Below are 22,487 nucleotides of genomic sequence, written 5' to 3'. Positions count from 1 at the left end.
ATGGAGACGCCAGCATCTGCAGAGGCCGCCGCTGGGATCGCTCGCACCAGGGGACGCGACGGAGGGATCGAGAGCCCCCGCCAGGGAGAAGCGATCCCCATACCAGGAGCAGCGCTACACTAGTAGGCCGAGGGACCCTCAGGCGGGTGTCAGCCAGCGAGTGTCTCATGGAGGGAAGGGTGAGGCAGACCCCCCCCGATTCACATCCCCCCCGCACAGAACGGTAGATCCTCTCGTCCGTTCCCATCCATGATGGGACAGGAAAAACACTGAAGGGTGGTAGGGGGAGGGTCCTTTTAACCTCTCGTGTTTCCTGTCCCATCAAGGATAAGAAGGACGTCCTCCAGTGTGCTGCCAGGTGGTGACCTGGAAATATAACTTTTATTATTATTAAAATAATTCTTTATCTCCTAAATACTCACAATAGAAAAATGCTACAAATGTGCAACTTAAATATGTACTGTATATGCTCGAGTATAAGCCGACCCGAGTATAAGCTGAGACTCCTAATTTTGCCACAAAAAATTGGGAAAAGTTAATGACTCGAGTATAAGCCTAGGGTGGAAAATGCAGCAGCTACAGGTAAATGTCAAAAATAAAAATAGGTACCAATAAAAGTAAAATTAATTGAGACACCAGTAGGTTAAGTGGTTTTGAATATCCATATTGAATCAGGAGCCCCATATAATGCTCCATACAGTTCATGATGGGCCCCATATAATGCTCCATACAAAATACGCCCCATATAATGCTCCATACAGTTCATGATGGGCCCCATAAGATGCTCCATAGAGACATTTGCCCCATACAATGCTGCACAAATGGTGATTATGGCCCCATAAGATGCTCCATAGAGACATTTGCCCCATACAATGCTGCACAAATGGTGATTATGGCCCCATAAGATGCTCCATAGAGACATTTGCCCCTACAATGCTGCACAAATGCTGATTATGGCCCCATTAGATGCTCGATAGAGACATTTGCCCCTACAATGCTGCACAAATGCTGACTATGGCCCCATAAGATGCTCCATAGAGACATTTGCTCCATACAATGCTGCACAAATGCTGATTATGGCCCCATAATATGCTCCATAGAGATATTTGCCCCCATATAATGCTGCACATGGCCCCATAAGATGCTCCATAGAAATATTTGCCCCATAAGATGCTCCATAGAGATATTTGCCCCATATAATGCTGCACATTGCCCCATAAGATGCTCCATAGAGATATTTGCCCCATATGCTGTTGCTGCGATAAAAAAAGAAAGAAATCACATACTCACCTCTCGTCGCTCAGGCCCCCGGCACTTGCTATATTCACTTTTCCCGTTATAACGCTGGGCGCTGCGGTGTCTTCCGTGTCCTCTGCACTGACTGTTTAGGCAGAGGGCGGTGCGCACACTAATCGCGTCATTGCGCCCTCTGACCTGAGCGTCACTGCAGAGGGCAGAAGACGCAGAAGACGGAGCGGTGCCGACGGTGGAATGCGGGACAGGTGAATATGTCCCCGTTATAATCACCTGCTCCTGGCGCGGTCCCTGCAGATCCCTGGTTTTCCAGGCGCTGAAAGCTTCTTCCTGTATTGAGTGGTCACATGGTACCGCTCATTACAGTAATGAATATGTGGCTCCACCCCTAAGGTAGTCCATATTCATCAACCGGGCAGACAAAGTACGCCTGCGCCGGAGTGTGAAGACAAGAAGAGGACTTCATCGTAAGAAGATGGGAGGCACCAGACCGCGACGCCCATCAGACCAGAACCAGACCGGGACCGCCCCTGGGAGAATATAATCTAACCTCTTTTTCTCATCTTTCAGGATACATCGGGGGCTTATCTACAGCATTCCAGAATGCTGTAGATAAGCCCCTGATGCTGGTGGGCTTAGCTCACCTTTGATTTTGGGGGTGACAGGTTCCCTTTAATTAGCCCTACTGTATATATAGGAACCAGACATATGTTAAAGATCCATTTACATAAGCGAACAAATGCAACTACTGATTGCCAATCACTTAAAAATGTTGTCCAGCCTTGCGGTACAAGTCTGCAGTCACTCTGTGTAACTGCAGAAGTGTGATTCCTCACAGATCGCGAGCAAAACGATACTTAAGTGCCGTTGCCGGGAGTCATATGACCACAAGTATGCAATTTCCATATTTCTGGCCAGATTCCAACTAGACTTTATGAAGCCTTGTTCAATTCTCTTGTATTAAGCAAGGCTGGATACATCTAGCCGGCATGGGACAGCATGTATGCAAAGCAGACCATGTATGCATGTATGCAGACCAGGATGGGGATGAGGAGCCATGCAGACCAGGATAGGTATGAGGAGGCCATGCATACCAGGATAGGGATGAGGAGGCCATGCATACCAGGATAGGGATGAGGAGGCCATGCATACCAGGATAGGGATGAGGAGCCATGCATACAAGGATAGGGATGAAGAGCCATTCATACAAGGATAGGGATGAGGAGCCATGCAGACCAAGATAGGGATGAGGAGGCCATGCATACCAGGATAGGCATGAGGAGGCCATGCATACCAGGGTAAGGATGAGGAGGCCATACATACCAGGATAGGGATGAGGAGACCAAGCATACCAGGATAGGGATGAGGAGACCATGCATACCAGGATAGGGATGAGGAGCCATGCATACCAGGATGAGGATGAAGAGCCATGCATACAAGGATAGGGATGAAGAGCCAATCATACAAGGATAGGGATGAGGAGCCATGCAGACCAAGATAGAGATGAGGATCCATGCAGACCAAGATAGGGATGAGAAGGCCATGCATACCAGGATAGGGATGAGGAGGCCATGCAGACCAGGATAGGGATGAGGAGGCCATGCATACCAGGATAGGGATGAGGAGGCCATGCATACCAGGATAGGAATGAGGAGGCCATGCATACCAGGATAGGGATGAGGAGTCATGCAGACGAAGATAGGGATGAGGGGACAATGCATACCCAGCTTATACTCAAGTCAATAAGTTTTCCTATTTTTTTGTGGTAAAATTAAGCTTATACTCGGGTTGGCTTATAGATATAGATAGATAGATAGATAGATACACATACATACACACACTAGATGGTGGCCCGATTCTAACGCATCGGGTATTCTAGAATATGCATGTCCACGTAGTATATTGCCCAGCCACGTAGTATATTGCCCAGTCACGTAGTATATTGCCCAGCGACGTAGTATATTGCACAGCCACGTAGTATATTGCACAGCCACGTAGTATATTGCCCAGTGACGTATTGCCCAGTCACATAGTATATAGCAGAGCCACGTAGTATATTGCCCAGTCACATAGTATATTGGCCAGCACAGAGCCACGTAGTATAGAGACTTAAAAAAATAAACATATACTCACCTATAGCCAGTTGAAGTCCTGCTATACTTACCATCCGCCGCCTTTCCCGCTACTCGCCACGCTCCCGGGACAGCTCCATTGCAAGCGGCAGCTTTCGGTGCCAGGGCTGGTGTGGGCAGGGCCTATGATGCCCTGGGACCGGAAGCTGCCGCTTGCAATGGAGCGGTCCCGGGAGCGTGGAGAGGAGCGAGAAAGGCGGCGGAGGGTGAGTATAGCAGGTTTTTTGTTTTTTTAAAATTATTTTTAACATGACATATTTTTACTATTGATGCTGCATAGGCAGCATCAATAGTAAATAGTAGTTGGGGACACACAGGGTTAATAGCAGCGGTAACGGAGTGCGTTACACCGCGGGCCGTTACCGCTGCCATTAACCCTGTGTGAGCGGTGAGTGGAGGGGATTACGGAGCGGGCGCCGGGCAGTGAGTGCAGGGGAGTAGGGGAGGGACTAATCGCACTGTGGCCGTCGCTGCAGCCATGACAGGTAGCTGCCGAGACCAATCAGCGAACGAATAACCGTGACAGACAGACGGAAGTGACCCTTAGACAATTATGTATTTAAATATAAACACTGCGATGCCCCCCAAAGGTCATTTATTACCTTATAAAATTAATAAAACTAAATTTCAGGAAAAAAAAAAAATAATAAGCTACTATCAATCCAAATAGCTGTTTTTAGCCCTGCACCCATTAAAAAAAAAAATGTGGAAAAACAAGACTCACTCCCCTTATTATCTAGCAATATCTGTAAATATGAGGCCCCAGGTATCTAAAAAAAATATGCAAAAATGATTTGAATATCGGATTGATATTTCTTGTTTCAATGTTCTTTAAAGGGAACCTGTCACCCCCAAAATCGTGGGTGAGGTAAGCCCACCGGCATCAGGGGCTTATCTACAGCATTCTAGAATGCTAAGATGAGAAAAAGACTTTCGATTATACTCACCCAGGGGCGGTCCTGCTGTGATCCGGGTCCGATGGGCGTCGCGGTCCGGTCCCTCCTATCTTCATGAGATGACGTCCTCTTCTAGTCTTCACGCTGTGGCTCCAGCGCAGGCGTACTTTGTCTGCCCTGTTGAGGTCAGAGCAAAGTCCTGCAGTGCGCAGGCGCCGGGACAGGTCAAAGAGGCCCGGCGCTTGCGCACTGCAGTACTTTGCTCTGACCTCAACAGGGCAGACAAAGTACGCCTGCGGCGAAGCCACGGCGTGAAGACCAGAAGAGGACGTCATCTCATGAAGATGGGAGGCGTCGGACCCGGACTAAAAGCAGGAACGCCCCTGGGTAAGTATAATCTAACGTCTTTTTCTCATCTTTTAGGATACATTGGGGGCTTATCTACAGCATTCCAGAATGCTGTAGATAAGCCCCTGATGCCGGTGGGCTTACCTCACCCGTGATTTTGGGGTGACAGGTTCCCTTTAAAGCGAACCTGTCATGTCAAAAAACTCTCTTTTTATTCCTCATCTTGCCAAGAGATGTGGTATGAGACCACGGTCAGACACAGCCATTACACAGTACACAGCAGGGGCACATTTATAAGATTATCTCAGCACAGGGCATTTTATCTAACACAAAATTGTGGTTCTTACTATTATTCCAAGATCTACTGATTAAAATGTACATTGTTAGGGGGAAAACTCAATTTAAAGCAAAAGGATGGTGGCACAACAGAAGCACCATGTACCTGTTCAGTTGTGGGCTATAACTCTTATCCCTGGGATCATCTTTATAACCAATCTCCTCTTCACTTATCAACTCATCTTCATCATCGTCGTCATCGTCATCTTCACTGAGAAGCAGATATCAGTAAGGGGAAGCAAGAAAGCAGATTATAGAAATGAAAGAAGCTGGAGACAGATGGTAAAATATGGAACATTGCAGTTGATAATGTCCAATACCTTTCTATATGAGGTGGTCTGTAGGTTTCATCAGTGGGATCATCTTTATATGGAGTCTCCTCCTCACTTATTAACACGTCTTCTTCATCACTGAAAAAGAGCACAAAAAGGCAAAGAAAAAGCAGAAGTCAAAAAAGTTAGCGCCAAAAAATAATACCAGCACACAAGTCTAGCAGACAGTACCTGATTCCAGCTGTATACGATGAAGGTCCTTCATTGATTTCTGAAAGATGCAAAGTCATGAAGAATAAATGTTGCTGGTCTCTTCTGAAAGAGTCTCATAACATCCTTATGATTGTATTCATGGCCACAGTAATACCCAATGCCACGCTCATCATTTTAAGAGAAAAGAAATTCAGCGTGAGCCATTTTACCACAACCCTTATAAAAAGTTCTGTGGTTTATACAGAAAAATCATGACAAATTGAAGCGATATGGTCAGAATATTCCACTTTACGGCCATCAACAGTATGCTATCGCTTTCATTTTCTTACCATAGACAAGATCATGTTGGTCAGGCTCGGTTTTACAGATGAGCTCCAAGGTAGGGGAGTCTGAGTGTGTGCTGCGCAAGACACCTTCCTTCACAACCGTCCGAGTCTCCTCCCCGTCCAGGTGGGAGTCAGGAATTAATATGGGAGGCTCTCTCGCTTGTACGACTATTTCCTCCACCTCACACTTTGGTGCTAGGAGGTGAGGTAAAAATACGGAAAGCATGAGAGGAAACACACAGTAACGATGAACAACACAAAATCATTAGCAGCATAGAAAGCTACAGGATCTTCAAGAGGACCGCTCACAAGGTCAAAAAGGACAATTTTTGCTCTTACATTATTTTCTGCAACCCTGAGTTTTCAGATTTTTGGTACTTCGTATATCTGACATACAGCTCCAGAGATATTCGCATTTTAACCCCTTAGTGACCAAGCCAATTTTTACAATTCTGATCTCTGTCTCAGATTCTGAGAATGTTTTTTCCTGACATATTATACTTCATGCTAGTGGTAAGCATGTCTTCGATATGACTTGCGTTCAGTTCTAATAAAAACGGACATTTGGCAAAATTTTCTAACCTTTTGCAATTTTTTAATTTTTGTGCCCTTAAATCAGAGAGTTGCGTCACACAAAATAGTTAATAAATAACATTTCCCACATGTCTACTTTACATCAGCACAATTTTGGAAACAATGTTTTTTGCTAGGACATTACAAACGTTAAAAGTTAACCAACAAAATTTGCAAAACCATTTTTTAGGGACCACCTCACATTTGAAGTGACTTTGGGGAGTCAATGTGACAGAAAATACCGAAAAGTGACACCATTCTAAAAACTGCACCCCTCAAGGTGCTCAAAACCACATTCAAGAAGTTTACATTCAAGAGAACTAAATCAACGTGGAAGGAAAAAAATTAACATTTTTACCTTTTTGACAAAAATATGTACTTTAGACCCAAACTTTTTTATTTTCACAAGGGTATCAGGAGAAAATGGACCACAAAATTTGTCGTGCAATTTTTCGTCTGTACACAGCTACCCCGTGTGTGGGGGAAAGCCACTGTTTGGGCGCATGACAGGGCTCAGAAGGGAGGGAGCGCCATTTGACTTTTTGAACGCAAAATTGGCAGGAATAGATAGCGTACACCATGTCGTGTTTGGAGAGCCTCTGATGTGCCTAAACAGTGGAAAGCCTAACTCCTAACTCCAACCCTAACACAGCCCTATCCCCAACCCTAACCACAAACCCAACACAATCGTAACCCCAACACATCCCTAACACTACCCTCAACCCTAACTGCAGAGAATGGAAAAAAATATACAATTTTTTAATTTTATTATTTTTATCTAACTAAGGGGGCGGCGAAGGAGGGATTTGATTTACTATTTTTTTTATTTTCTCCGCGCATGCGTCCTCCATTTTCTTACAGGAAGATGGCGTGAGGGGCTGGGGAAGGAGCCAGAGGGACTGGGGATGGCGGACCCCATTTATCTCTCCTCTAGTATGCTAGATCATATCAGAGGAGAGAGAAATGAATGGAAAAATCAGACTTTTTTTGTGATCGTCTGTGAATAATGGCGATCACAAATGGCGATTCACATGACTGGGGACCCCAAAATCATGTTCTCCGGGGTCTTGGCTTCCTTTGGTAGCCGAGACCCTGGAGATTTCAGACGTTGAGGGGCTCTTTATCCTTATTTCTCACCCAGTAATGATCGCCATTAAAAGGCATATCGGCAGTCATTAAAGGGTTAATTTGGTGCTGCTTTGTATGGTCTTTACTAAGGGATGCGGCTCACAGGATAATAATGCAGGGCAGCGTAAAAACACGCCCCCAGAGAATCAGAGAACCATGCCCCCTTGTACAACCATAAATCAACTAAAAAGGCCTATATCTCTGGAATCGTGTGGTGGATTTCAAAGAAATAAAAATATAAATACTTAGGGAAGCAGCGGAAATAAAATATGAGCAAAAACTGGCAGGCCCTCTTAATGCCCACTAAATACACTCGATCTCAAAGTTAAAAGTATTAGATAAGAGCAGAAGGCCTTGTTGCCTATAATACTGTCCTAATTTAATTTTTACAGTAAAGAGTAGAAAATGCCAAACACTTAAAATAAATAATTTCAGGCCATTTATGTGTTAAATGTATTTGTGATAAAGCTGGGTAGTGAAAATGCCAAGGTCTCTTACTTTGCACTACAACCCATGTGTAGAAATAAAAAAGCCCAATTAGTTGTCAGCCAGCTTACAAATGAACCAAATATTACACAGAGGTGGGCCTAAGGGGTTTTATTTCTGCAAATTACAGCCTAGTAACGCACTCATTCTCATCATTTTGTTCGGATTCAGAATCTCAAAGAGGGCATGAATTAACCCCCTATACACATGGGCACTATCAAAGTTAAGCATTACAGGCAGACATTAAGAAAATCTGGTTTTCCGAGGTCTACTTTCTCTAGCTAACAAAGTTTTACCAAAAATAATTTTATAGAAGTATTAAGGGGCATTTGGGCCTGACTATACTGTGAAGAAAATTAAAAAATGAAATATTCCGCAATCATCTATGATTAAGTTGCTTTCATATCGGCTGCTCCCCCCCCCCCCCCCCCCCCCCAAGTCAAAGTTTGCCATCTTGCACACAACCATAAAAATGTATTCAAATTCTTAACTTCTTAATGACGCCAATACGTCTTTTTACTGACCTGAAATACAGTGAAGGAAATAAGTATTTGATCCCTTGCTGATTTTGTAAGTTTGCCCACTGACAATGAACAGTCTATACTTTTAAGGGTAGGTTAATTTTAACATTGAGAGATAGAATATCAAAAATAAAATCCAGAAAATCACATTGTATAAATTATATAAATGTAGTTGCATTTTGCAATGAGAAATAAGTATTTGATCCCCTACCAATCATTAAGAGTTCTGGCTCCTACAGACCAACTAGACGCTCCTAATCAACTAGTTACCTGCATTAAAGAAATGCTGTCTTACATAGTCACCTTTATAAAAGACTCCTGTCCACAAACTCAATTACCGTATATACTCGAGTATAAGCTGACCCGAGTACAAGCCGAGACACCTAATTTTGCCTCGAAAAACTGGGTAAGCTTATTGACTCGAGTATAAGCAGGGTATGCATTGTCCCCTCATCCCTGTCCTGCTCTGTGTGGCTCCCCAAGTCCCGTCCTTGTATGCATGGCTGGGCTTCCCCCCGTCCTTGTATGCATGGCTGGGCTCCCCAAGTCCCATCCTTGTATGCATGGCTGGGCTCCCCAAGTCCCATCCTTGTATGCATGGCTGGGCTTCCCCCATCCTTGTATGCATGGCTGGGCTCCCCCCATCCTTGTATGCATGGCTGGGCTCCCCCCCATCCTTGTATGCATGGCTGGGCTCCCCCCCATCCTTGTATGCATGGCTGGGCTCCCCCCCCCCATCCTTGTATGCATGGCTGGGCTCCCCCCATCCTTGTATGCATGGCTGGGCTCCCCCCATCCTTGTATGCATGGCTGGGCTCCCCCCATCCTTGTATGCATGGCTGGGCTCCCCCCATCCTTGTATGCATGGCTGGGCTCCCCCCATCCTTGTATGCATGGCTGGGCTCCCCCCATCCTTGTATGCATGGCTGGGCTCCCCCCATCCTTGTATGCATGGCTGGGCTCCCCCCATCCTTGTATGCATGGCTGGGCTCCCCCCATCCTTGTATGCATGGCTGGGCTCCCCCCATCCTTGTATGCATGGCTGGGCTCCCCCCATCCTTGTATGCATGGCTGGGCTCCCCCCATCCTTGTATGCATGGCTGGGCTCCCCCCATCCTTGTATGCATGGCTGGGCTCCCCCCATCCTTGTATGCATGGCTGGGCTCCCCCCATCCTTGTATGCATGGCTGGGCTCCCCCCATCCTTGTATGCATGGCTGGGCTTCCCCCATCCTTGTATGCATGGCTGGGCTCCCCCCCATCCTTGAATGCATGGCTGGGCTCCCCCCATCCTTGTATGCATGGCTGGGCTCCCCCCCATCCTTGTATGCATGGCTGGGCTCCCCCCATCCTTGTATGCATGGCTGGGCTCCCCCCCCATCCTTGTATGCATGCATGGCTGGGCTCCCCCCATCCTTGTATACATGGCTGGGCTTCCCCCGTCCTCCCCAGCCATACTCACCCTCTTCACGCGGTCGCTGCACGTCCCTGCATCATCAGACATCCCTGCATCTGACTAGAGTTGAGCGAATTTGTTCAGATTCTGTTCCAAATACCATTGGCAGCGAATATTGTTTTTCCAATATTGGTTGAACACAGACGAACATCACTAGAATCAGTGGGAGTAGAAATTACCGAATATGTTTGGAAAAGATCAACAAACATAAATTCGGCACGAATAGGGTACCAATATGGCACAAATATGGCAAATTCAGGTTTGGGGACCGAATCTGAACAAATTCACTCAACTCTAGTCCTGATGTTTGCCATGGCAATTCACAACCAAATAACGGCCTCAGAGCCTGCTGGCTATAGAGACCTGTTCAGAAGTTACCGACATTTAGGTGGTAAAAGTACATATTTTCATTCCTGTCATGTCACTTTGGATTAATTCCTGAAAATCACCTGAAGGGTTAATAAGCTATCTGACAGAAGTTTTCAATATGTCAGGGGGTGCTATTTTTAAAATGGTATCACTTTTGGGGGGTTTTCAATATATAGGACCCCAAAGTCACTTCAAAACATGGATAGGTCCCTAAAAAATAAATTTTATAAATATCCTTGAAAAAATGAAAACTTACTGCTCCATTTTTAAACCTAAAATGCAAACAAAATAAAGTAACATTGCACAAATGGTGCTGATGTAAAGCAGGCATGAGGGAAATGTTATTTATTAATGTTTTTCTATAGTATGACTATCTGGATGAAAGAGATAATCATTCAGTTTCAAAGTTGCTAATTTTTTTAAAACTTTTTTCTCAAATTTCTGATATTTTTTGTAAATAAACACAAAACATATCGACCTAAATTTACCATTATCATAAAGTATAAAGTGCCACAAAAAAAAATCTCAAAATCACTGGGATTTATTGAAGCGTCCCAGAGTTATTACCACATAAAGGGACACTGGTCAGAGTTTTAAAAAAAAATTGACCCGGTCAGGTGAAAGCACCACTGATATTGCAAACAGGGAGTGCAAACTCGGCTTTGGGAAAATGGCCGCCGCGATCTCTAATGCGCACGCGCGGCATCCCGCGGCCATTTTCCTGAAGCCCCGTGCAGCAGAGCACTCGATCTGCGCACGCGCGGCCCCAGGAAGATGGCCGCCCCCACCGATGCAAGGGATTACAGCGCAGATCGCGCGCTGCTTGTTCACCACTACGCCACCAACGTAAAGCTGAGGAAGAACCAGCGATGTCACCACGCCCTCCCGACCTGACCAGCCTGATTGACAGGCGAAAACGGCGACTTTGGTAAGTTATTTCTCAGCATACATAGGGAATCGGGGTACACTACATACACTATAGGAACACACAGCGCAGGCCCTATTTAACAGTATTTATAGCTCAATCTCAAAAAACGGGGTGACAGGTTCCCTTTAAAAAAACATTGATTTTTATCCACCCTGACCCCAACCATGTCTTCATATGGCAAGAGCTGATAGCAGATGACCCACTAACAGTAAGCCGGACAACCCATTCCAAGAGCTCCTAAATCCACGTATATTCCATCTCAGCCCATACAGCCTGACTGACAGCTGCAGCTCGTACAAAGCAGTGCGAGACTGCTGCAGCAGACGGGAGGAAGAAATCAGAGGCGTTAGGTGGGCGAAGATTCGATTTATAAGGAATCTGCCAACAAGTTCAACTCCCCCAAACTGCATTTATGGGTATGCAGGTCTTTGAAATGCAAGTCCATCAACCCTTTTATGTCTTCTGTTACTGCATTTCCGAGTAATTGTAGATTCAATTAATATACAAGTGAGGAATTAAGTGCTCTAGGTGTGACCACTAGGGTTGAGCGACTTTTACTTTTTTAGGGTCGAGTCGGGTTTCGCGAAACCCGACTGTCTCTAAAGTCAAGTCGAGTGAAATCGGCCGATTAAGTCTGGGATCGACCGAAACACGAAACCCAATGCAAAGTCAATGGGAATTTTTTTTTTTCTCTCTCTCTCTCTCTCAACAGAAAAGCTGGTGTTACACATTGCAAATCGCTACAGCGCACAAGCGACAAGATGACGATAGGCGTCCACGCCCCTAAGACCTATGTCATCACTCTGCCCACGCTCCTTCATTGGCTGAAAAAATGGCGCCAAGCGTGTCATACAAAACGCAACTTTGGCGCGAAAGTCACGTACCGCATGGCCGACCCCACACAGGGATCGGGTTTCATGAAACCCGACTTTGCCAAAAGTCGGCGACTTTTGAAAATGAACAATCCGTTTCGCTCAACCCTAGTGACCACTGCTCCCAAAGTTGTGTACCTGCCCAGCACCAGCCTCTTTAGCCTGATAACTCATGGGCTCAATGTCTTGGCTGGTAACCTCAGGAGGCATTGGCTCCTGTGTGCTGGGTCACTCCCAGAGCACTTAATGCCTCATTTTCATATTAAGAATAAAGCAACAGATAAAAGATGTAAAAGGCATTGATGGATTTGTAGTTTAAATACCTCAATATCATATATGTGGTTCGGTGGGCTGTGTTATATTGACAGATTCCCTTCAAATTTCCATATGTAAAATGTGCTGTCAAATTTCCATTAAACTGTCAATAAGGAATATACAGGCAATACAGGCGGCAGGAACACGCGCCATCACAGCTTCCATACATAACATGGGGACAGGCGGCAGGAACACGACCACCACAGCTTCCATACATAACATGGGGACAGGCGGCAGGAACACGACCACCACAGCTTCCATACATAACATGGGGACAGGCGGTAGGAACACGACCACCACAGCTTCCATACATAACATGGGGACAGGCGGCAGGAACACGACCACCACAGCTTCCATACATAACATGGGGACAGGCGGCAGGAACACGCTCCAGCTTCCATACATAACATGGGGACAGGCGGTAGGAACACGCTCCAGCTTCCATACATAACATGGGGACAGGCGGCAGGAACACGACCACCACAGCTTCCATACATAACATGGGGACAGGCGGCAGGAACACGACCACCACAGCTTCCATACATAACATGGGGACAGGCGGTAGGAACACGCTCCAGCTTCCATACATAACATGGGGACAGGCGGCAGGAACACGACCACCACAGCTTCCATACATAACATGGGGACAGGCGGCAGGAACACGACCACCACAGCTTCCATACATAACATGGGGACAGGCGGTAGGAACACGACCACCACAGCTTCAATACATAACATGGGGACAGGCGGTAGGAACACGCTCCAGCTTCCATACATAACATGGGGACAGGCGGCAGGAACACGACCACCACAGCTTCCATACATAACATGGGGACAGGCGTTAGGAACACGCTCCAGCTTCCATACATAACATGGGGACAGGCGGCAGGAACACGACCACCACAGCTTCCATACATAACATGGGGACAGGCGGCAGGAACACGACCACCACAGCTTCCATACATAAGATGGGGACAGGCAGCAGGAACACGACCACCACAGCTTCCATACATAAGATGGGGACAGGCGGCAGGAACACGACCACCACAGCTTCCATACATAACATGGGGACAGGCGGCAGGAACACGACCATCACAGCTTCCATACATAAGATGGGGACAGGCGGCAGGAACACGCTCCACCACAGCTTCCATACATAACATGGGGACAGGAGGCAGGAACACGACCACCACAGATTCCATACATAACATGGGGACAGGCGGCAGGAACACGACCACCACAGCTTCCATACATAACATGGGGACAGGCGGAAGGAACACGACCACCACAGCTTCCATACATAAGATGGGGACAGGCGGAAGGAACACGACCACCACAGCTTCCATACATAAGATGGGGACAGGCGGCAGGAACACGACCACCACAGCTTCCATACATAACATGGGGACAGGCGGCAGGAACACGACCACCACAGCTTCCATACATAACATAGGGACAGGCGGCAGGAACACGACCACCACAGCTTCCATACATAACATGGGGACAGGCGGCAGGAACACGACCACCACAGCTTCCATACATAACATAGGGACAGGCGGCAGGAACACGACCACCACAGCTTCCATACATAATATGGGGACAGGCGGCAGGAACACGACCACCACAGCTTCCATACATAACATGGGGACAGGCGGCAGGAACACGACCACCACAGCTTCCATACATAACATAGGGACAGGCGGCAGGAACACGACCACCACAGCTTCCATACATAACATGGAGACAGGCGGCAGGAACACGACCACCACAGCCTCCATACATAACATGGGGACAGGCGGCAGGAACACGACCACCACAGCTTCCATACATAACATGGGGACAGGCGGCAGGAACACGACCACCACAGCCTCCATACATAACATGGGGACAGGCGGCAGGAACACGACCACCACAGCTTCCATACATAACATAGGGACAGGCGGCAGGAACACGACCACCACAGCTTCCATACATAACATAGGGACAGGCGGCAGGAACACGACCACCACAGCTTCCATACATAAGATGGGGACAGGCGGCAGGAACACGACCACCACAGCTTCCATACATAACATGGGGACAGGCGGCAGGAACACGACCACCACAGCTTCCATACATAACATGGGGACAGGCGGCAGGAACACGACCACCACAGCTTCCATACATAACATAGGGACAGGCGGCAGGAACACGACCACCACAGCTTCCATACATAACATAGGGACAGGCGGCAGGAACACGACCACCACAGCTTCCATACATAACATAGGGACAGGCGGCAGGAACACGACCACCACAGCTTCCATACATAAGATGGGGACAGGCGGCAGGAACACGACCACCACAGCTTCCATACATAACATAGGGACAGGCGGCAGGAACACGACCACCACAGCTTCCATACATAACATAGGGACAGGCGGCAGGAACACGACCACCACAGCTTCCATACATAACATGGGGACAGGCGGCAGGAACACGACCACCACAGCTTCCATACATAAGATGGGGACAGGCGGCAGGAACACGACCACCACAGCTTCCATACATAACATGGGGACAGGCGGCAGGAACACGACCACCACAGCTTCCATACATAAGATGGGGACAGGCGGCAGGAACACGACCACCACAGCTTCCATACATAACATGGGGACAGGCGGCAGGAACACGACCACCACAGCTTCCATACATAACATAGGGACAGGCGGCAGGAACACGACCACCACAGCTTCCATACATAAGATGGGGACAGGCGGCAGGAACACGACCACCACAGCTTCCATACATAACATAGGGACAGGCGGCAGGAACACGACCACCACAGCTTCCATACATAACATAGGGACAGGCGGCAGGAACACGACCACCACAGCTTCCATACATAACATAGGGACAGGCGGCAGGAACACGACCACCACAGCTTCCATACATAAGATGGGGACAGGCGGCAGGAACACGACCACCACAGCTTCCATACATAACATGGGGACAGGCGGCAGGAACACGACCACCACAGCTTCCATACATAACATGGGGACAGGCGGCAGGAACACGACCACCACAGCTTCCATACATAACATAGGGACAGGCGGCAGGAACACGACCACCACAGCTTCCATACATAAGATGGGGACAGGCGGCAGGAACACGACCACCACAGCTTCCATACATAACATGGGGACAGGCGGCAGGAACACGACCACCACAGCTTCCATACATAACATGGGGACAGGCGGCAGGAACACGACCACCACAGCTTCCATACATAACATAGGGACAGGCGGCAGGAACACGCGCCACGTACCTTTATTCACCAGCATGTCGTCCTCCAGGAAGCTGGAAGTGGAAACCAATGGTGTTAGTGCACATCCTATGCAGACAGTCCCGTCCCCCCAGGTAGCGCTGCCCCCATAGCATGACCATGGCATAACACTAGTGAGTGACCAGGATGTTCAGAGCTCCCTGCACATCTCACCTATGCAAATCAGCACTGCAGCCCCGCCCAATATGCTAATGAACGCGACCACGCCCACAACTTCTTAGCTGCACTACACTGTTGTACAGATTCCACAGCAGACCCCCTACGCCTCCTGCCGTGACGTCATTCACCTGTGCCTGCCCCCAAGACCTAGCTCCTCCTCCTCCCCAGGCATTTCCCGGCGGCTTCTCCTCCTCCGCGGACACTCCGCCTTCCTTCGGCGGGAGGAGCCCCCAGACACAATCTCATCTTCCATGGCCGCCCCCTCGGCCCCTGCCGCCCGCTTCGGGCGGCCCCGCGGCTCCGGCCCTCCCGGCATCCGTCCGTCAGCCAGTTCGTTTTCTGTATGCTGCATTGCGCAGGCGCGGAGCTCCCCCTCCGGGTCAGCGCACTTACGTCACTTCGCTTGTACAACCCTTTTGCTTACGGCTTGGGACCGACTGCGCCTGTGCGAAACATATAGTGCTTTCGCCTGCGACGCACTGCGCATGCCCAACATTTTCAACGTCGCTATGCTCCTGCTGTGCTGCCTCCACTTCGTTCAGTAACGGAAAAGCTGATTGGCCGGTCCTTCATGGGGTGGGGAGATTGAGCTAAAAATAAAGTAATACGCATGCTCTGATCCAATGAACTATTGCTTTGCCTTCGGGGAGTTGTAGTTTCATGAAAGTTTCTGGGTTTTTTTTCTCCAACTAAAATAACTTTATTGCAAATGAGCTATACACGGAACTTGCATGCGTATTCAAAGGGGCTGCTGACAGGAAGAAGAAAATGCGCGTCCGTGTGTAGCCGCAGCAGCATTCCGTGTGTGCAGTGTCGGCCTGTGTGTGCAGTGTCAGCCTCTGTGTGCAGTATCAGCCTGTGTGTGCAGTGTCAGCCTGTGTGTGCAGTATCAGCCTGTGTGCAGTGTCAGCCTGTGTGCAGTGTCAGCCTGTGTGCAGTGTCAGCCTGTGTGCAGTGTCAGCCTGTGTGTGCAGTATCAGCCTGTGTGCAGTGTCAGCCTGTGTGCAGTGTCAGCCTGTGTGTGCAGTATCAGCCTGTGTGCAGTGTCAGCCTGTGTGCAGTGTCATCCTGTGTGTGCAGTGTCAGCCTCTGTGTGCAGTATCAGCCTGTGTGCAGTGTCAGCCTGTGTGTAGTGTCAGCCTGTGTGCAGTGTCAGCCTGTGTGCGCAGTGTCAGCCTGTGCGCAGTGTCATCCTGTGTGTGCAGTGTCAGCCTGTGCGCAGTGTCATCCTGTGTGCGCAGTGTCAGCCTGTGTGCGCAGTGTCAGCCTGTGTGTGCAGTGTCAGCCTGTGTGTGCAGTGTCAGCCTGTGTGTGCAGTGTCAGCCTGTGTGCAGTGTCAGCCTGTGTGCGCAGTGTCAGCCTGTGTGTGCAGTGTCAGCCTGTGTGTGCAGTGTCAGCCTGTGTGGGCAGTATCAGCCTGTGTGCGCAGTGTCAGCCTGTGTGCGCAGTGTCAGCCTGTGTGCGCAGTGTCAGCCTGTGTGCGCAGTGTCAGCCTGTGTGCGCAGTGTCAGCCTGTGTGCAGTGTCAGCCTGTGTGTAGTGTCAGCCTGTGTGCAGTGTCAGCCTGTGTGCGCAGTGTCAGCCTGTGCGCAGTGTCATCCTGTGTGTGCAGTGTCAGCCTGTGCGCAGTGTCATCCTGTGTGTGCAGTGTCAGCCTGTGTGCGCAGTGTCAGCCTGTGTGTGCAGTGTCAGCCTGTGTGTGCAGTGTCAGCCTGTGTGTGCAGTGTCAGCCTGTGTGCAGTGTCAGCCTGTGTGCGCAGTGTCAGCCTGTGTGTGCAGTGTCAGCCTGTGTGTGCAGTGTCAGCCTGTGTGTGCAGTATCAGCCTGTGTGCGCAGTGTCAGCCTGTGTGCGCAGTGTCAGCCTGTGTGCGCAGTGTCAGCCTGTGTGCGCAGTGTCAGCCTGTGTGTGCAGTGTCAGCCTGTGTGTGCAGTGTCAGCCTGTGTGCAGTGTCAGCCTGTGTGCGCAGTGTCAGCCTGTGTGTGCAGTGTCAGCCTGTGTGTGCAGTGTCAGCCTGTGTGTGCAGTATCAGCCTGTGTGCGCAGTGTCAGCCTGTGTGCGCAGTGTCAGCCTGTGTGCGCAGTGTCAGCCTGTGTGCGCAGTGTCAGCCTGTGCGCAGTGTCAGCCTGTGCGCAGTGTCAGCCTGTGTGTGCAGTGTCAGCCTGTGTGTGCAGTGTCAGCCTGTGTGTGCAGTGTCAGCCTGTGTGCGCAGTGTCAGCCTGTGTGTGCAGAGTCAGCCTGTGTGCAGTGTCAGCCTGTGCGCAGTGTCAGCCTGTGTGCGCAGTGTTAGCCTGTGTGTGCAGAGTCAGCCTGTGCGCAGTGTCAGCCTGTGCGCAGTGTCAGCCTGTGTGCGCAGTGTCAGCCTGTGTGTGCAGAGTCAGCCTGTGTGCAGTGTCAGCCTGTGCGTAGTATCAGCCTGTGCGTAGTATCAGCCTGTGTGCAGTGTCAGCCTGTGTGTAGTATCAGCCTGTGCGCAGTGTCAGCCTGTGCGCAGTGTCAGCCTGTGTGTGTAGTGTCAGCCTGTGTGCAGTCAGCCTGTGTGTAGTATCAACTTGTGTGTAGTGTCAGCCTGTGTGTAGTGTCAGCCTGTGTGTAGTGTCAGCCTGTGTGTAGTATCAGCCTGTGTGCAGTGTCAGCCTGTGCGCAGTGTCAGCCTGTGTGTGTGTAGTGTCAGCCTGTGTGCAGTCAGCCTGTGTGCAGTCAGCCTGTGTGCAGTATCAGCCTGTGTGTAGTATCAGCCTGTGTGTAGTATCAGCCTGTGTGTAGTATCAGCCTGTGTGTAGTATTAGCCTGTGCGCAGTGTCAGCCTGTGCGCAGTGTCAGCCTGTGTGCGCAGTGTCAGCCTGTGTGTGCAGAGTCAGCCTGTGTGCAGTGTCAGCCTGTGCGTAGTATCAGCCTGTGCGTAGTATCAGCCTGTGTGCAGTGTCAGCCTGTGTGCAGTGTCAGCCTGTGTGTAGTATCAGCCTGTGCGCAGTGTCAGCCTGTGCGCAGTGTCAGCCTGTGTGTGTAGTGTCAGCCTGTGTGCAGTCAGCCTGTGTGTAGTATCAACTTGTGTGTAGTGTCAGCCTGTGTGTAGTGTCAGCCTGTGTGTAGTGTCAGCCTGTGTGTAGTATCAGCCTGTGTGCAGTGTCAGCCTGTGCGCAGTGTCAGCCTGTGTGTGTGTAGTGTCAGCCTGTGTGCAGTCAGCCTGTGTGCAGTCAGCCTGTGTGCAGTATCAGCCTGTGTGTAGTATCAGCCTGTGTGTAGTATCAGCCTGTGTGTAGTATCAGCCTGTGTGTAGTATTAGCCTGTGCGCAGTGTCAGCCTGTGCGCAGTGTCAGCCTGTGTGTAGTATTAGCCTGTGTGCAGTATCAGCCTGTGTGTAGTATTAGCCTGTGTGTAGTATCAGCCTGTGTGTAGTATTAGCCTGTGCGCGGTGTCAGCCTGTGCGCAGTATCAGCCTGTGCGCAGTGTCAGCCTGTGTGTAGTATTAGCCTGTGTGTAGTATCAGCCTGTGTGCGCAGTGTCAGCCTGTGTGTAGTATTAGCCTGTGTGTAGTATCAGCCTGTGTGCGCAGTGTCAGCCTGTGCGCAGTGTCAGCCTGTGTGTAGTATTAGCCTGTGCGCAGTGTCAGCCTGTGTGTAGTATCAGCATGTGTGTAGTATTAGCCTGTGTGTAGTATCAGCCTGTGTGCAGTGTCATCCTGTGTGTAGTGTCAGCCTGTGTGTAGTATCAGCCTGTGTGCAGTGTCATCCTGTGTGTAGTGTCAGCCTGTGTGTAGTATCAGCCTGTGTGTAGTATTAGCCTGTGTGTAGTATCAGCCTGTGTGCGCAGTGTCAGCCTGTGTGTAGTATTAGCCTGTGTGTAGTATCAGCCTGTGTGCGCAGTGTCAGCCTGTGCGCAGTGTCAGCCTGTGTGTAGTATTAGCCTGTGCGCAGTGTCAGCCTGTGTGTAGTATCAGCATGTGTGTAGTATTAGCCTGTGTGTAGTATCAGCCTGTGTGCAGTGTCATCCTGTGTGTAGTGTCAGCCTGTGTGTAGTATCAGCCTGTGTGCAGTGTCATCCTGTGTGTAGTGTCAGCCTGTGTGTAGTATCAGCCTGTGTGTAGTATTAGCCTGTGCGCAGTGTCAGCCTGTGTGTAGTATTAGCCTGTGTGTAGTATCAGCCTGTGTGTAGTATCAGCATGTGTGCAGTGTCATCCTGTGTGTAGTGTCAGCCTGTGTGTAGTATCAGCCTGTGTGCAGTGTCAGCCTGTGTGTAGTATCAGCCTGTGTGTAGTATCAGCCTGTGTAAATCACTCACTTGTCCAGCTCATGCAAATATTGAATGGAGGAGATGAAAATAGAATACGAATCTTGTCCTTTATTAGTGCATCATAAAAACAAGCTGACGCGTTTCAGGCAATACTGCCCTTAGTCATAGCATAATAAAAACACATTACAATATATAAAGGCACATAACAAAAGGCTACAACCAATCACAATACATGACAATTAACCATATATCAAACACATGAGTACCCATTGGACAAAGACACACACCCTGCCCAACCTGAGTGTTATACAAATGTTATAGCCACTAAGTCTATATACAATATTGCAAATACAAATTGTAATACAATACCCTTCGCCAATACATGTAAATACACATAAATACCCCACATATATACATAAACCACATATCTTTATTATATTTTTACATGAGAACATCACTTTATAAAAATACATCAGATCTGTTTTATAATTCATTCCTGCGGGGAAACAAGTATCTAATGTTAAGATCCAAGCTGCCTCTCTGGCTCGCAGAGTAGATACTGTATCCCCTCCTCTGACTGCCCTCTTTACTTGTTCAATGGCAGTTACTCTCATGGAAGTCGTGTCACCAGCATGAGCCTCCTTGAAGTGTCTGGACACTCCTGACAAAGAGCGTTCATCATTGCTATTGCCTGTAGCAGCTCTGATACATGTTCTTTAATTCTCTGCTTTAATTTACATGTGGTCGTTCCCACATATTGCACATTACATGCCTGACTAGAAACCAAATATATTACAGATCTGAAATTACAATCAGCAACAAATGTGATAGTATAATCATGCTGTGCATCTTTTGCTCTAAATTTTGTGTTTTTTTGCATATATTGACACAATCCCCATCTACTCATGTCGCATTTGTAGTTACCCGTACTTTCTAACCAGGAATAAGCCCTTTTTTCTAAATTATTTGTTCCCACATATAAACTGGGTGACAACCTGTCGGCTAAAGTCTTGGATTTTTTGGCTACAAATCGCACTCCATTATTTAAAATGGTGTTAGTTTTTTATCCTGCCTCAAAACTGGAAGATGCAATTTTATTATATTGACTATTTGTGGATATTCAATGGAAAATGGTGTAGAAAAAACTACTTGTCATTGAGAATCCCGTATACTGCGATCCATTAAACATTGTTCTCTGTTTCTACTGCATGCATGTGAATAACCTCGCTGCTTGAATCTTCTTGCAATTACTTTGCACTCCTGATTGAATTCAACATCATTAGAACAAGCACGCCTCGCCCTAAAAAAGTCTCCTATGGCCAAATTCTTTACAGAGTAGCCACTGGACGCGCACACAAGGGTAGGGGAAAGCGGACATGACACTGGAAGAGAGTGAGTGGTGGGAAAAGCAGGGAGGTGAGGGGATAGAGGGGGAGTTTAGGTCGGTGAGGACCTGGGGCAATATAAAGAAGTCTAGCACTCAACTTAAGCATCAATAAGTTTGATTTATTTGTAGCACTTGAAACGTTTCAGTCCGTGAGGACTTTCATCAGTCACGTGCTAATCGGAGCATATATGGCAAGATTCATGCAGGAAAAAGTACACGGAACGTGCAAAAGAGCCGCCACGCCGTTAGGCAATAATAGTAATAGGTCCTTCGCTCTACATACTGGCTCTACCAGCCCGTGGGCGCTCTATAGTTCAATGTGGTCACCGCCCCACTACAACTGCATTCAATTAAAGCCATACTAAATACTATTATTGCCTAACGGCGTGGTGGTTCTTTTGCACATTCCGTGTACTTTTTCCCGCATGAATCTTGCCATATGTACTGATTAGCACGTGACTGATGAAAGTCCTCACGGACTGAAAAGTTTCAAGTGCTACAAATAAATCAAACTTATTGATGCTTAAGTTGAGTGCTAGACTTCTTTATATTGACTTAACAGTTTGGGAACCTAGTCTCAGCACCTCTTTGTAGCTGTGCACACGGTGTTTTCACTCAGGTGAGGACCTGGGGGGCTTGGCTAAAGAGCAGGGAGGAAATTACATGGGACAGTAGGAGGTGGGGTCTCAGTGAAGGGTTAAAAAGGACTGGACGGGATGGAGGGGTTCTCTTTGACCACGGACGGACAGCTGGACAACAAGACTAATCCCTTACCGGGGTGGAGGACCTCATAGGTAAATCGCAGGGCGCAGCAACCATTCACCCCCCGGGCTGGCTCGAGGCGACAATTAGTGAGATCCTGGGAGGTGATAGCGGGGGTAGCCCAGCTAGGGTAGCAGCTCCACGAAGGTCGAGAGCAGGGACCCGTGGGAGGCAGGTTGGGGGTATCCCAGCTAGATGAA

At 48.6% G+C, this 22,487-nt stretch overlaps 1 protein-coding gene across 1 annotated transcript in view; it reads right to left on the bottom strand.

Annotated features, from left to right (window-relative positions):
• LOC138665458 (E3 ubiquitin-protein ligase ZFP91-like) overlaps nucleotides 1–16,274 on the bottom strand; it is a 123,117-nt gene extending 106,843 nt beyond the window's left edge. The window contains exons 1-6 of the mRNA XM_069752966.1: nucleotides 16,037–16,274; nucleotides 15,732–15,763; nucleotides 5,781–5,972; nucleotides 5,470–5,509; nucleotides 5,287–5,376; nucleotides 5,073–5,177 (exon numbers count right to left, since the gene is read on the bottom strand). Of these exons, the coding sequence (XP_069609067.1) occupies nucleotides 5,073–5,177; nucleotides 5,287–5,376; nucleotides 5,470–5,509; nucleotides 5,781–5,972; nucleotides 15,732–15,763; nucleotides 16,037–16,260 (683 nt within the window). The 5' untranslated portion in view covers nucleotides 16,261–16,274. The remainder of the gene's footprint in view (nucleotides 1–5,072; nucleotides 5,178–5,286; nucleotides 5,377–5,469; nucleotides 5,510–5,780; nucleotides 5,973–15,731; nucleotides 15,764–16,036) is intronic.
• Nucleotides 16,275–22,487: the final 6,213 nt, after the last annotated feature.

This window comes from Ranitomeya imitator, chromosome 2 (genome assembly GCF_032444005.1).
Source record: "Ranitomeya imitator isolate aRanImi1 chromosome 2, aRanImi1.pri, whole genome shotgun sequence".
Lineage (NCBI taxonomy): Eukaryota > Metazoa > Chordata > Amphibia > Anura > Dendrobatidae > Ranitomeya > Ranitomeya imitator.
Note: the sequence above shows the minus strand (reverse complement) of the source record. Positions and strands in the feature narration are given on the sequence as shown.